The sequence below is a fragment of the Castor canadensis genome, chromosome 11, assembly GCF_047511655.1.
Source record: "Castor canadensis chromosome 11, mCasCan1.hap1v2, whole genome shotgun sequence".
In the NCBI taxonomy this organism is placed as follows: Eukaryota; Metazoa; Chordata; class Mammalia; order Rodentia; family Castoridae; genus Castor; species Castor canadensis.
The window spans coordinates 36,138,524-36,152,779 of NC_133396.1; the positions used below are offsets into that span (position 1 = coordinate 36,138,524).

General features: G+C 34.3%; 1 protein-coding gene across 13 annotated transcripts in view; it reads right to left on the reverse strand.

The window, feature by feature from the left end:
- Bcas3 (BCAS3 microtubule associated cell migration factor) overlaps window positions 1–14,256 on the reverse strand; it is a 502,679-nt gene that overhangs the window by 455,339 nt on the left and 33,084 nt on the right. For all 13 annotated transcript variants that reach the window (XM_074046239.1, XM_074046241.1, XM_074046245.1 and 10 more), the window contains exon 6: window positions 5,287–5,368. In XM_074046239.1, the coding sequence (XP_073902340.1) occupies window positions 5,287–5,368 (82 nt within the window). The remainder of the gene's footprint in view (window positions 1–5,286; window positions 5,369–14,256) is intronic.

Here is a 14,256-nt window from a genome sequence, read left to right on the forward strand (position 1 = left end):
CATTCACTGAGATGCACACATTCTTCTTCGTGGTTTTACAATAAAAAGTACTTATAATTGGTATCTGCATTACAAGTCTGTTTACTTGGGTCAGAATCATTAAACTCATGGATAATTTAGTTGCTTTGTGTTACACCATTTTTCAAAATCTGATTTGAGGAACCTGATGTACTTTTTAGTTTATTCTAAGTAAAGGGAATCAACATTTCTTTTATGCTTGACTCAATTAAAACCAAACAAAATCTGGATGAACTATCACTGTATTGTGACATATTTATCCCAATAACTTAAATTTTAAATGTATTAATGTAGGGCCATGGCTTTTCTATATAATGGTCCCTATGTGAACAATTTTCATTGATCTTAACCCTTAAACAACCAAGTTGTCCAAATATAGTGAAGACACAGAAATAAATTAATTTTAAATACTGAAAATAAAAAAATACAAACAAAGCTACTTTTTCACATATCAATAGGTAGACAAGTATGTGATTTCTGAAGTAAAAGATGCAGCCTAGAAATACATAGGTTTGGTGTTTACCTGTAGCAATGGGAAAATCATATACTGGGAAACTATGAGATCAAGGTGAAGTGAGACTTCAAGTACAAATTTCAGCTCCACCACTTACGAGCAGTGTCACTGTATGCAAGTCAACTAATCTCTTTGCACTTCCAGCTCTCAACTATAAATTAGGATAATGGTACTCGCCTTGCAGGATAGTGGTAATGTCATACAATGTATTTCTATACCAGATTGTCATCTGAAAAATACCGTCAAGCAGTATATTCACTTAATTTCTAACTTTACTTCTCTTTTATGTTCAGTATATATTCTCTCTACAGCCCTCAGACCAAAGAGACCTAATCACAGGACTCAAGATAGATAACAAAAAATACTTTTACACATGTAAACATGTGTAAACATGACATCACTATAAAGCAGACATACTACCCTGGAAACACTGTGCTCTGACCAAAAACATTAACAAAACTCAAAATGAACAGAATGTTCTAACTGATCACAAGCAATTAGGCCACAATGACAAAGACTAGGTGTTATGAAAGAAATACATAGTACATGATGTAAACTGCGAAGTAATCAGAGCAGAAAACATTAGGGAAGCCCTAAATCTCATAGTTTAGTCATTTAAAATGTCAACAAGCCGGTTTCCTCTTCTATGCTATACACTGGTGATGACTGTGAACAAATGTCAGATGGCCTATTTTTAAAGATTCGCTAGTGTTTTAGCTGAACAGACAGGGTGTGTGTGTATAACACAGAGAAGGGGAGGGACGGAGGAAAAGAGGGAAGGAAAGAGAGGGAGAAAAAACACTGTTTAACCACCATTATTAAAATGCTACATCAAATAAAACTACAGCAAATTGGGCTAGCGGTATAGTTCGAGCGGAAGAGCACCTGCTTTGCAAGTGCAATGTTCTGAGTTTAAAACCCAGTCCCATCAAGGAAAAAAAAAGAATCTCTTTTTTAAAAAAATTACATCAAATACTTCTGGAGAACTTAACTCATAAATTCTGAATTTATATAGCTCAGCAAATCAAATGATTATTTGAACGTGACAAAAACATTTAAGTCGTCTGAAAAGGATGAAATAGGTACTTGTAACTGAAGAAATGACCACTCAACACATAAAAAGTGTACTCTGATTAGAAACTTACAAAAATATAAGCAAATTAAGAATAAATCCAAACAAAGAAAGAGTAAATTCAGCGGAGGAGGATGGTGCATACCTATAATCCCAGCACTTGAGAGGAAGGCAGAAAGATTCAGAATTCAAGGTCAACCTGGGCTACCTAACAAGACTGTCTCAAAAAAAAAACAAAAAAAAGAGAGAGAAAGAAGTTCAATGAACAACTCTTAACTTGTTTTGTTCATGTTTCTTCCAAGAAAAAATAACTATAGTCATTTGTACCATTGGAAAATAAAAACAACTACTTTCTGTGTACATAGACAGACTGTTTAAAATATTACAAGTGTCAGGAAAGAGTTGCACTCCAAAATAAGAAAAGGTTGGATCTTAAAAATTTTTCTAAAACAGGAAATAGCAAATGTGAAGGCCTGAAAGCAAGAAGATGGATCATTATAGGAAATGAAAGAAATTTAGTACAACCACCACAAAGGAATGTTGTTGGAGCAAATAGTAGGGCAGTAATGATGGCTGGAAAAACACAGAGAGAGGATCAGTTCACAAAACATCCAATGAACTTTTAATGTGGTACCTCTGCTAAATTTACTTGTTAATTCTAACAGTTTGTAGATTCTGTAGCCATTTCTAAAGACAAGTCATATTATTAATATATTTATACAGACAACTTTTACATCTTTATTTCTAATGTTTATACCTTTAACTAATTTTTCTTATGCTATTGTAACAGGTAGAACCAGCAATAAACAGATGTGGTAACAAGCCATCCTCAACACATCAGGAAACTACTCAATACAGGGAGTAAGTTATTGGCTATAGATTTTTAAAGTAGGTAACTTTCATCATATTCAGGAAGTTTCTCTATATTTGTAGTTCACTGGAACTTTGTCACAGATGACTATGAAATTTGTTCAAAGTTTTTTTCTACTATTGAGATGATTATATGGTTTTTCTTCATTCTAATATGGTAAGTTACATGGATTTTTAAATGTTAGCCAGTCTTCTCTCCCTGGAATAAATCTCATTTGTCCTGACGGACAATTCATTTTATAGTCTCTAGATTCTAATTGCTAATGTTCATATATAAATTATTGCTGGTTCTACTGAGGAAAAAAAGGAGAGAAGAGGTAGGGAGTAGAAGAAAAAGGAGGAAAGATGTTGGATATGAGAGCTAAGGATAAAAAAAATTTCAGTAGAAGAGATGGTAAGCCGCACTGAGACAATTTCCCAAAAATAACAGGAAGGAGCATATACTGGTAATTTTTATAAAAGTTACCAGTACAAGAGGTATAACACTCAAATAATAGGAGTTACAGAGAGAAGACAGAAAAATAGGGGAAGAAATCAGAATGTCAACTAAAGACATTTTCCCAAAACTACAGGATTTGCATTTCAACATAAAAGGACCCAAGACAATGTACAAATCAAGGTAACAGTGCAAAATTTCAGAATCTGGGGAACAAAGTAAAAATTCTATGAACTCCTGGAAAGAATAATAAGGTACATAGAAAGAAAAAGATGTTAAATGGCTTCAGATTCTTTCCACATAACATTAAATCAATGTCTTCAAAGTTCTGAAGTAACTTGATTACAAGTACTTACTACCCAGCCAAATTATCAAACAAGGATTAAGGGAGAATAAAAACATCTTCAAACTGACAAGATTTCCCAAACATACTTTTTCAGGAAGCTACTAAAGGAAATCTTCCACAATGAAGGAATAAACCACAATGGGTAAAAGAGCAGTACAGTATTAATTACTATTTTCTATTACAAACTTTATGGGATCAGTTGCATGTATTACATTTAATCAAATCAAATCTTAAAAGTTAACCAAATATAATAAAAGCTACATACAAATATTTTTAAGAACACTTGCCATATAAAATTATACTTTAAATCTAAAATATTGTATATTATAGTAGAAGCAATCTTTATTAAACAGCAAAGTAAATTAAAGCTACTTTTAAATAAAATTATATAGCTTGATATTTTTATCCAGTATTTCTGCCACAAGTAAACATTAAAAAAAGTTCAAGATAATATTTATAGTGGAAGCAATCTTAAATACCAAAGGTAATTAAATCTACTTTTAGATAAAATTATATTGCTTGATACTTTTATCAAGTATTTCTGCCATAAGTAAAATTTAAGAAAAACTGAACATAGTATTTGTAATAAACAAAAGAACTTTACAAATGAAAAGAGGAAAAAATCTGCCTCTGTGAATTTCATACAAAAGAAACAAACACAAAGTGAAGTCCATTAGTATTAAAGTTCTTGGCACCAGTCATCCAAAGATAAAGGTGATTATTCCAAAAACCCTATAAGAAAGGATGGACTTGGGCTGGAGGTGTGGCTCAAGTGATAGAGCTCCTGGCTAGCAAGCAGGGTGCTGAGTTCACCCTGCCTTTCCGAAGAAAAAGGATGGTCTAGAATCTTTGTCAAAACATTTTCAGCAAAATACAGTTGCAACAGAAAACACAGAGAGAGGGAAAGCAAGGGGCACACCTGTGGAGGGTGGGAAGACAAGAGTGGACATGCGACAGCAATAGAGCATTGTTCTGTATAAGCCGCACAGTTGAATACCAAGGGAGAAAAATCACATGATTGCAGAATATCGTTGCCTTTTTGCCTGTATGCATCACACTTCGTTCAAGCTGTTTTAATTACTAAATTAATCTCTTAAATTATGTATGCACAACCACACTGTCTAAATTTTAGTAAACATCATTCTGACCAATTTAGAGATTTTAGAGAATTAATTGCTACAAGTCTTAGAACATTTTTCACTTCAGGATAATCTTTTAAAATATAAGAGTTAAAATACTTTGATATAACTCTTTTTAAAAGGACCTTAAATTATACAAACATAAGGATATGTTGATGTTTTTGGTGCACATGCAAAACATATTGAGTAAACACAGGCAAGTTAATGAGAAAATAAAACCCTTTTAAAAGTTCATAGTATGAAAGCCAGGAGTTATTCAGACATCCAAACAGCTAATTTAACATCAACAAATATTTCCTACGTAACTATAAAACATATTAATTAAAGGCAATATTAAGAAATAGTCACATTAAAGCAGAGCTGCAATGTTTAAAGCTTGAAACACTAATTCTGACAGAGCCAAAATCACAAACACAAAATCATCTACAGCCAAGATAACAGAGAAAACCAAGCTCTCTAAACAGTGAGTGCAGCTGAGAAGGGCAAAGGCATGTGAATGAAGACTTGGGGAATACCCACAGAAGAAAGCTAAGCCAGAAGCAAAACAAAGGCGCCACAGTCGGCAAACAAGTGATCTGGGAAGGAGGATGCCATGAAAATCAAGAGAAGAGGGCTTCAAGAAAGAGCTAGCAAAGGCAGAGCTAAACTGAGATCAAAGGGAATGAAGATAAATCAAAACCACAGCAGAATGTGAATAGCCATATTGAACTGGTTAAGATTACCTATTTCCATCTCAACTGACAGAACTAAGAGTTATCTTGAGGGGAGGAGGAGAAAGGGAATGGACACTTGGAGAAAAACAGACTTTAGTTATCATTCTTGCTGTCTGTAGTCCAAGACCAACAAAAGAAACTTTGCATCCTTTGTTTTTTCTTAAGGGCTACCACTCACCAAACTGTGGAGCGGGCAAAATTCTAGCTGCTCGAATTGGGCCATGTCGAACAGAGAATAACTCCTGAGCTTCCCCACTAATCTGCATAAGAGAAGAGAGAAAAAAACAACTTAGTAAATTAAAATGTAGGTCACAAAATTATTAAATGAAAACAAAATCTCCTAAATTTTATCATAATTTGCATGAAACGTATATGTATATATGTATGTGTATTTGTGTGTGTGTATGTATACACCCATAGCAATTTGAAGCTGGTCATACAGATTAAATATGTTCATATATTAAATGATCACAAGCATTTTTAAAAATATAAAAGTCCACACTTGGTATGAATTTGGGGGAAAAAAACATGTTCTGCAAGTCTATAATTTTTATCTTCTCAGCCTATTACAAATCTGTACAGTTCCTATATGACTGCTTTCCATTTCAGAGCAAAGCAAATATATGATATTATTCTACATTATTTAAACTCAACTTAAATACTGTAGCAACTTTCCCCAATTCCTGGAACCATGTGTCTCTAGAACCATCTTTTAGCTTTCAGTAAATCATTTACCTCTATAAACTTATGTTCTTTTGCAATTATAAATGAGAGGGAAAAGCAGTTGAAAAGTCCTCCAAGATACACTGAATTTCTATATTCTGTAAATAAATTATATGGAAACAACTTTAAATGTCACAATTTTTATTATGTACAAAGATCAAATGCTGTACGAATGTTCATTCTTTTTTTTTTTTTTAATTTATTTTTGCAGTGCTGGAGTTTGAACTCAGGGTCTCACACTTGCTAGGCAGGCACTCTTACCGCATGAGTCACTCTGCCAGCCCTGTCCATTCATTTTGAGTGGGACCCCATCTTCAAAATAATCAAAGCAAAATGGACTGGAGGCATGGCACAAGTAGTAGAGCACCTGCTTTGCAAGAAAGCCCTGAATTCAAAACCCAGTCCCACTAAAAAGAAAAGAAAAGAAAAATCATCAATCCAAAGAATAAAGGGGATGTGCTAATATGTATAAATTTTGAAAAATGATTTTCAACTTTGATTGACATACTGAGCAGATAAGAATAAGGAACTACTTTCACTTTCCATACTTATTATAAGCAGTAATGTGCTTCTCAATACATTTTCTTAATTGAGGAATATATAACAGATAAAATGGCATGTTATAAAACTAATTTTAAAGACCCAAGAACTTGTAATAAAGATTCAATAAAAGAAACATACTATTAATGTTTTAATAGGCTTTGCCCAGCAAGTGGGTTAAAAATATCAAAAATATTTACATTATACAGGCTTCTTATTATTTCAATATTAAACATCTGCAGAGAAAGGTGCCTTGTACATTAACTACTTTTTAAGATTTTTCAGCTTTTCTTCTACCTGAATTTAAGAGCTGCAAACAATAAATATTTTCTCTCCTATAAATTATTCATTCTGCTTGTGACAATTATTACAACTTATTACAGCAAATCTTTCTATAGCACTAAGGATGCAGAACATGTGCTAGGACCAACTGTGCAACAATAGCACCACCTATCCCCAGCAAACCACATGGAAGCTACGAACTCAGTGCAGCAAACTAGGAAACTCTATCTGCTGTACAAATTCCTTTCGGAGCTTAATTTTGAGAATAAAAACCATGGCCATTACATACGGCTGCTCTTAAATCTACATTTTATTATAATAGAGCGGAATCAGAAATTTAGAAAATGCCTTAAAAAGTTATTTTGTTCAACTTTCTACCCAATGCAATAATCATACATGTTCTGAAATCTAAAAATTACAATCTCTTTCATCTTTAAACAAACGTATGCTGAAGGGTGAAATGCTAATGTAAGCTAATTATAATATAGATAAATTATTGCCTAGTTTCACGTACAAAACAGACAAAAGAATAAAGTGGTGAAGAAATAATATACATTTTAAGAATAAGTTGTTTACTGGGCAAGAGATGAGTACCGTCTTCTCTAATGAACGTGCTATTTCTATAAGAAAATAAAAAATAAGTTTTAAAATAATATTATAAACTATGCTAAGAAGGGGGAAGAGAGAATAGGAGAATGATGGAGGGTGAATTTAACTAAGATATACTGTAAGCACTTTTGCAAATGTAACAATGTACTCCCAGTAAAATAATACACCAACAAAAAAAATTAAAAAATAAGTAGAATTTACAATGAAATTGCAATTCAAAGTAATGAAAAACTACTTCTCCTAAGATTTATACCTATAAAAATTAGAGTATTCTATCATAAGATCTATGGCGCTGCACTCTAATTTCCATGTGCCAGCTCTGGCATTTAGCTTTGGCTTTTATCAAACAAAACCTTAATGTTAAAAAAAAATAAAGTATAGCTGTCTTTCACTGAGCCCCTGTATTCAAGTATACTAAGTAATAAAAAAGAAATCTGTCTTGGCATACTAATGAAAGTTTGTTATTGCTATATTTAATACACAAAAGCTTACTTTGACATAGAAAAACATTTTGAAATCTGAAAATACTAAGCTTTTCAGCAAAACAACTTTCAAAACAAACCTAAATGCCCTATTCTAACCTTCTATCCTAATCCTGTATATGTAGAACAACAGATAAGAAAAAAATTGGGTTGATTAAATATGCATCACCGCTCATCATCCATTCTTTATTGCTTCCAAGTTATATCCTAGAATCCACAACTATAACACAGGAAAAGAAAGGGAGAAGTACTGTGTTACATTTATAGATGTATTAAAATCATGATTATAAAAAATGCTGAAATTAGAAGCATAATCCTAAACCATCCTTTGTGAGTCACAAATACCAACCTTCCCTGGAAATAATTCATCAAATAGTATATGAAAATTCTACATAAGAATATCATTTTAGAACACAAGTAATACTACCAACGTATACATAGATAGCTTTTGTACATTTTAGAAAAGACGCACAGAGGATACCTATGTTCATATAGAATCTGCTTAAGCTACCATCCTGAATTGCCTCAAATACTTTTATCCAGTGTATTCACTGGTACTTTTGATGTCAAATACAGGTCAAAACATTGTTTTTAAAAAAAACTACCAAAAGTGGTTCAAGTGGTAGAGTCCTGAGTTCAATCCCCAGTACCGCCAAAAAAAAAAAAAGTGCCAATATTTCTTAAACAGACTTCTTTGAAAATGGCAAAGAATCTCAGAGATGAGAACTTTGGAGGTCCTAGAAAGAATTATAAAGAGTTTCAAATTCACTTTTAAACCAATAATAACAATAAATACAAGAATAGAAAGACAAGGAAGGAGTGTACCATGCAATATCAAACTTCCTGGCAACTGTGGTAACTTGGGGAGAGGACCAAACAGGGAGAAAACCTCTCCAAGAGCTCCTCATGGTCTCTGCCTTTGTTCTTACTGGCGTTTTAATTTCTGATGACAGACTTTTGTTGTTTGGGGCATAAACCGGACGTACCAGTTTGGAGGCACAATAAGGAGAACAAAGAATGATTTGTTCACACTGTAAGAGAAAAATCTTTTCCAACCATAGAAAATAGCTTTCGCATGGTGAAAATATGCAAATTACATACCAAACCAAGAAAAGGGGGTGGAGGAAACACAAGTTTAGAATCTCACAATACAATCTATGGCAAAAGAAAATTGCAACAGCTGAGACAATAATACACACAGAAAAAAGTTCTCAGGGAGCCCTATCAGTACTTTCAGAGAATTCCAACAGCGAATGAAGGTCATTTAGCCCTCAGAAGCAAACTTATTTCTAAAATCCTGATGTCCTGACTGACTACAAAAAGTAAACTCAATGTACTACCAAGGATAATAAAGATAAAGCTTAATAATGCCATGAGATGAATTCAACAGTACACATTTGCACCACCATCTTCCCCTATGGAAACAAATAAAATGTAGAATTGTGGTTTGCAAATTATCTTTTCATAAACTTTATTTTGTTAAACATACATCTATGTTACTTGCACAGACATCAAGACATACAGCATTATAAAAACTCAAGACAGTCCTGCCACATCCTTCCCATTCATAGGACAATTTAGTACTAACCATAACCAAAATCCTAACTTCTAATACTTCTAATACCATAAGTTTCCCTTGCTGAACTTAATATAAATTAGATCATACAGTATGTACTCTTGTGGTAATTTCTTTTCTACATTACTACATTTATGAAATCAACTCGTGGTTGCATGCTACTCCCCATTGCTTATATTCTTCACTGCATGAAAACACTACAATTTTATCCATTCTGCTATTGATGGACCTCTGCACTGTTTCTATTTTGGGGCTCTTAAGCTGTCAAGAAAGAAGCCAGACATGGCAGAACACACCTAGGCTAAAGCAGGAGGATGCAAGTTTAAGGACAGCCTAGACTACATAACAGGATCCTCTCTGAGGCTCCCATGGAGTTATCTGATTTCAGATAAATTTGTATTATTTTCTTTGTCTAGGCTACTTCATAATACTCTGAGTTGTAGAAAACTAATAGTAAAGTGATTTATTGGTGATTTCTTGGGGGGGGGGGACATGTTTCTAGGAATTGAACACAGAGCCTTGAACACATTAGGCAAGTGATCTTCCACTAAAACTACATGCCCGGCCCAGCAAATGATTCTTTAACACAAAAATGCAAATGAATTTTGTCCAGTAAAAATGCGGTTGAATTCTACTCAGTAAAACGCTATTCTAAACGAGGTGCTATGGCACACACCGGTAGTCCTCACACAGGGAAGGCTCGAGCGGGAGGATCACTTCAGTGCAGGATTCAACACCAGTGTAGGCAACATAATGAAACCCCATGCCACCAAAAAAAAAACAGTACTATTTGGGGGAGAGGGGTAGGTAGTGCTATGGTGCTCTATCACTGAAGCACATCCCCAGCACAATCAGTACATTTTAGTGCCAACAAAATTTTAATGAGGTTTGCAAGCTCTTTTCAGCATTCCTAATTGCCTATATCTTTACCTTCTCCTTTGAACTACCTGTAACAACTTCCCAATGTGTTCATTAACAAATGAGTTAAAAAAGATCTAGGTCACCTATCCATTTTATAATTATGTAAGAATCCTTAATTTATGATTTTGAAAAACAAAATCACAAAATATACCCTCTTGAATATTCTTACATATGGCATTTACTGAGTGTATATAGTTATTTCTTTGGGAAATATATTTAGCATAATTCATTCTATGCACAGTCATTATGGTAGGTATAGGTACAGCTTTGGTAGATATTAGCAAAATTGTTTTCAAACATAATTGTACCGATTCAAACCTCCACTTGCAATGTATGAAGGTTCTAGCGGTACACAGCCTAGCCAACAATTAATTTCACTAACTAGCAGGTGATTATTCATGGTGAATGAAAGGCATAAATCAGTCTCACCTGGATATATAATACTGCCTCAAACTACATACAAACAAACAGTATTTATTATAATGAGCCTTCATCAGAATATGCACAAAATTCAATGATTAAATTCAGCACCACTGGGATAAAATCCTTGGGAAATTAAGCAGTACAATTCTACATAACACATAGTTCAATGAAGAAATCTCCAGCAGAAATTTTCAAGTATTTTTAACTAAATGAAAATTCAACTTAATTTAATTTGTGGGATGCAGTAAAAGCAGAAATGTATAGCACTAAATACACGTATTTGGAAAAAAGATCTTAAATTAAAAATCTAACATTCCATCTTACAAAATGAGAAAACTGAACTCAAAATAGTCAGAAGCAAATAAATACACATTACAGCAGAAATCAATAAAATTAAAAACAGGAAATCAATAAAGAAAATTCGATGAAACCAATAGGTGGGTGGCTCAAGTGGTAAAGCGCCTGCCTAACAATAGCAAACAAGAAGCCCTAAGTTCAAACCCTAGTATCACCAAAAGCTGGTTCTTTGAGAAGACTAAAAAAAATTTAGACTGTAGCTAGGTTCTGCCTGGAAGGGAGGTAGATGGGGGGGGAGAGGGAGAGGGCAGGAGGGAGAAATGGCCCAAACAATGTATGCACATATGAATAAATGAATAAAGGAAAAAAAAAAAAGACTGTAGCTAGGTTAAGAAAGAGAGAAGGGCCTAGCAAACATGAGGCCCTGAGTTCAAACTCCATACCACTAAAAAAAAAAAAAAATCAAAAAACACAGAAGGAAAGGGTGTGGTGGCTCACACTTTAATTCCAGCAACTCAGGAGGCAGAGATCAGAAGCAGAAGGATCCTGGTTCAAGGCTACCCCAGGCATAAGTACCAGGCCTTGAGTTCAAATCCCATGACACCTCCCCCCATCTCAACAAAAACAAACGGTAGGTGTGGTGGTGCACATCTGTCATCTTAGCTATTCAGGAAATGTTAAGTAGAAAGATCAAAATCCAAGCCTTCCAGGACAAGAAAATGTAAGAACCTACCTGGGGAGAAAGAAAGGGAGAGAGAAAGGGAGGGAGGGAAGGAGAAAAAGAGGAAGAGGAAGAGAGGGAAGAGGCAGCTAGGATTTCAGGAGTGACCAACTGACACCTGGCTTTGAGTTTGGTTTTAAAATAAAGGAAGTAACATCTAAACACAAGGCAACTATTACAATAACATTGTATATTTGAAAGTAGGTAAATCAAGGATTTACCTAAATAAATGGTAGTTAAATCAAGGAGTTGCTTGCTGAAGGAATGATGAATGAATGACTGCATCTACATTAGAGTCATTATTCTATTCAATGATATTTAGCAAAATGTGCCTTTGCACCACAGTTCTTAAAGCATGTTATTGATATTTAACACTTAAAAATGTGGTATAATACCATGCTAAAGAACATATTCAAAATTCAGCTTTTGAACCCATTGTAATATCACTTCCCATGCCTTATAGCCCTAGAAAAAAGGACTTCCACCACAGTAGTAAGCAGAATCCCACTATGTAGCAGCTCTATCACACAAGAGATCTAACTTGAGATCCAGCCAGCATCTCTTTCTCTAACGTTGATATGTTTATGTCTATGTTTTTATCTGCAACATGTTTCCCTTAACACCAGTGATTTTCAAACTAACCCATTTGAATATACAAATACAGCTATCAATCTTTTGTTTTTCATGTATTATTATAGACATTACAGAAGTTTCTTAAAGAGAAGTTCATTTCATTAGTTTTAAACTTAAAAAATAACAGCAACACATTTTTTGTAAAATACAGGAAAAAGATAATAGTGAGATCACATCTCAATCTATTGTTTGTATTGGCTCATCTATAACAAATATACCACAACTAATGCAAGATATTAGCAACTGGGGAAACAGGAGTGAGGCTGGTGTAGGGATACATACAAGTTCTCAACTTCCATCTTAACTTTTGTGTGAATCTAAAAATACTCAAATAGACTCTAAATTTAAATATACATAGAACATGTAGAAAACCTTCAAATTCTATAAATAAATGTTATGCATCCCTAATAGAAAAAAGAGATAAAAGGTAAAAATACAGAAAGATGAAAGGAAGGAATGGAAATTAAGGTTCTACACTTAAGGAATTCAGTTCCTACGGCTACCAAAGACCTCGTGTAGTCTGTTTAAATGTACAAGTGTATCATTATCAATTTGTGAATTGTTTCAAAACTACTAAGCATAAACAACCAACTTAATGAGACTGCTTACAAAGACTGTTTCATTACAGTTTTTTACTTAAAAAATAATTTCATTTTTATTAGGAAAGATGAAATTTAAATTAGAAAAGATGAAAATATAAGAAGGAATGGGGTAAGGCATGGTAAGTATCATCTTATATTAAAGAACTCAGTTAAGAAATAACAAAGAAGTGAGGTGTAGTGGGCATACCTGTAATCCTAGCACTCGGGAGGTAGAGGAGAATCACAGAGGAAGGAGGTAGAGGAAGAAAGAAGACGAGGGAGGGAGGAGGCAGCCACTGAGGAGCAAGGAGACCTCAACTAGCTATAAAAATGGCCATTACTACCACAATGAAAGCTCTATTGGGAGTTGATGGGTTCTACCTGGAAACCAATTTGATTATACACAGTCAGCCCATCATGCCCACAGCTTCAGCAATCCTGGATTCAACCAACTATGGATTTCAACATACTGGGAGACTGAGGGGATCTGTATTGAAGATGTAGTCTTTTTCCTTTTTTCTTATTGTTATTTCCTAAATTCTACATACAATAACTATTTATGTAGCATTTATCTTATATTACATAGGTAGTAAAAGTAATCCAGACATGAGTATATAAAATGGCTAGGCATGGATGTTCAGATTTATAATTCCAGTACTCAGGAGGGTGAGGTAGGAGGACTATAGGTTACAGGCCAGTCTGGGCAATATAGTGAGTTCAAACCAGCCTGGGTTACATGGTAAAAACCTGTCTCCAAACTTAAAAGGAAGAAGGAATGAGGGGAAAGGAGGGAGGGAATATGGGATGGTGTGTATAACTCATACGGAAATACTACAGAACTTTCTAAAATGGACTTAAACATCGAGGGATTTTGATATATGTGGGGAGAGGATACTGTGTCTTGGAACCAATCTTCCATGAATAAGGAGAGATGACTATAATTTCCTTATAAATAAGGAAACAAAAAAGATTACCAAAAACTGTCCAGCTTCAAAAGATTTCAGAATCCCCTACAGTTGTTAGCTGGTGTGGTAGTGCACACCTGTCATCACAGCACTAGAGGGAATAAGGCAGAAGGATCAAATAGCTCAAGACCTCAAGACGAAGCCAGGCTCCTAGCTACTCAGGAGGATCGTGGTTCAAAACCAGTACCTAGGCAAATAGTTAAGAGGACTCTATCTCACCAAAAACAAACAAACAAACAAATCACAAAAAAGGACTGTTGGACTGACTCAAGTGGTAGAGCACCTGCCTAGCAAGTGTGAGACCTTAAGTTTAAACCCTGACACCATGAAAAAAAAGTTCAAGACCAGCTTGGACAATATAATGAGACCCCCAGATCTCAAAGAAAAAGAATTCA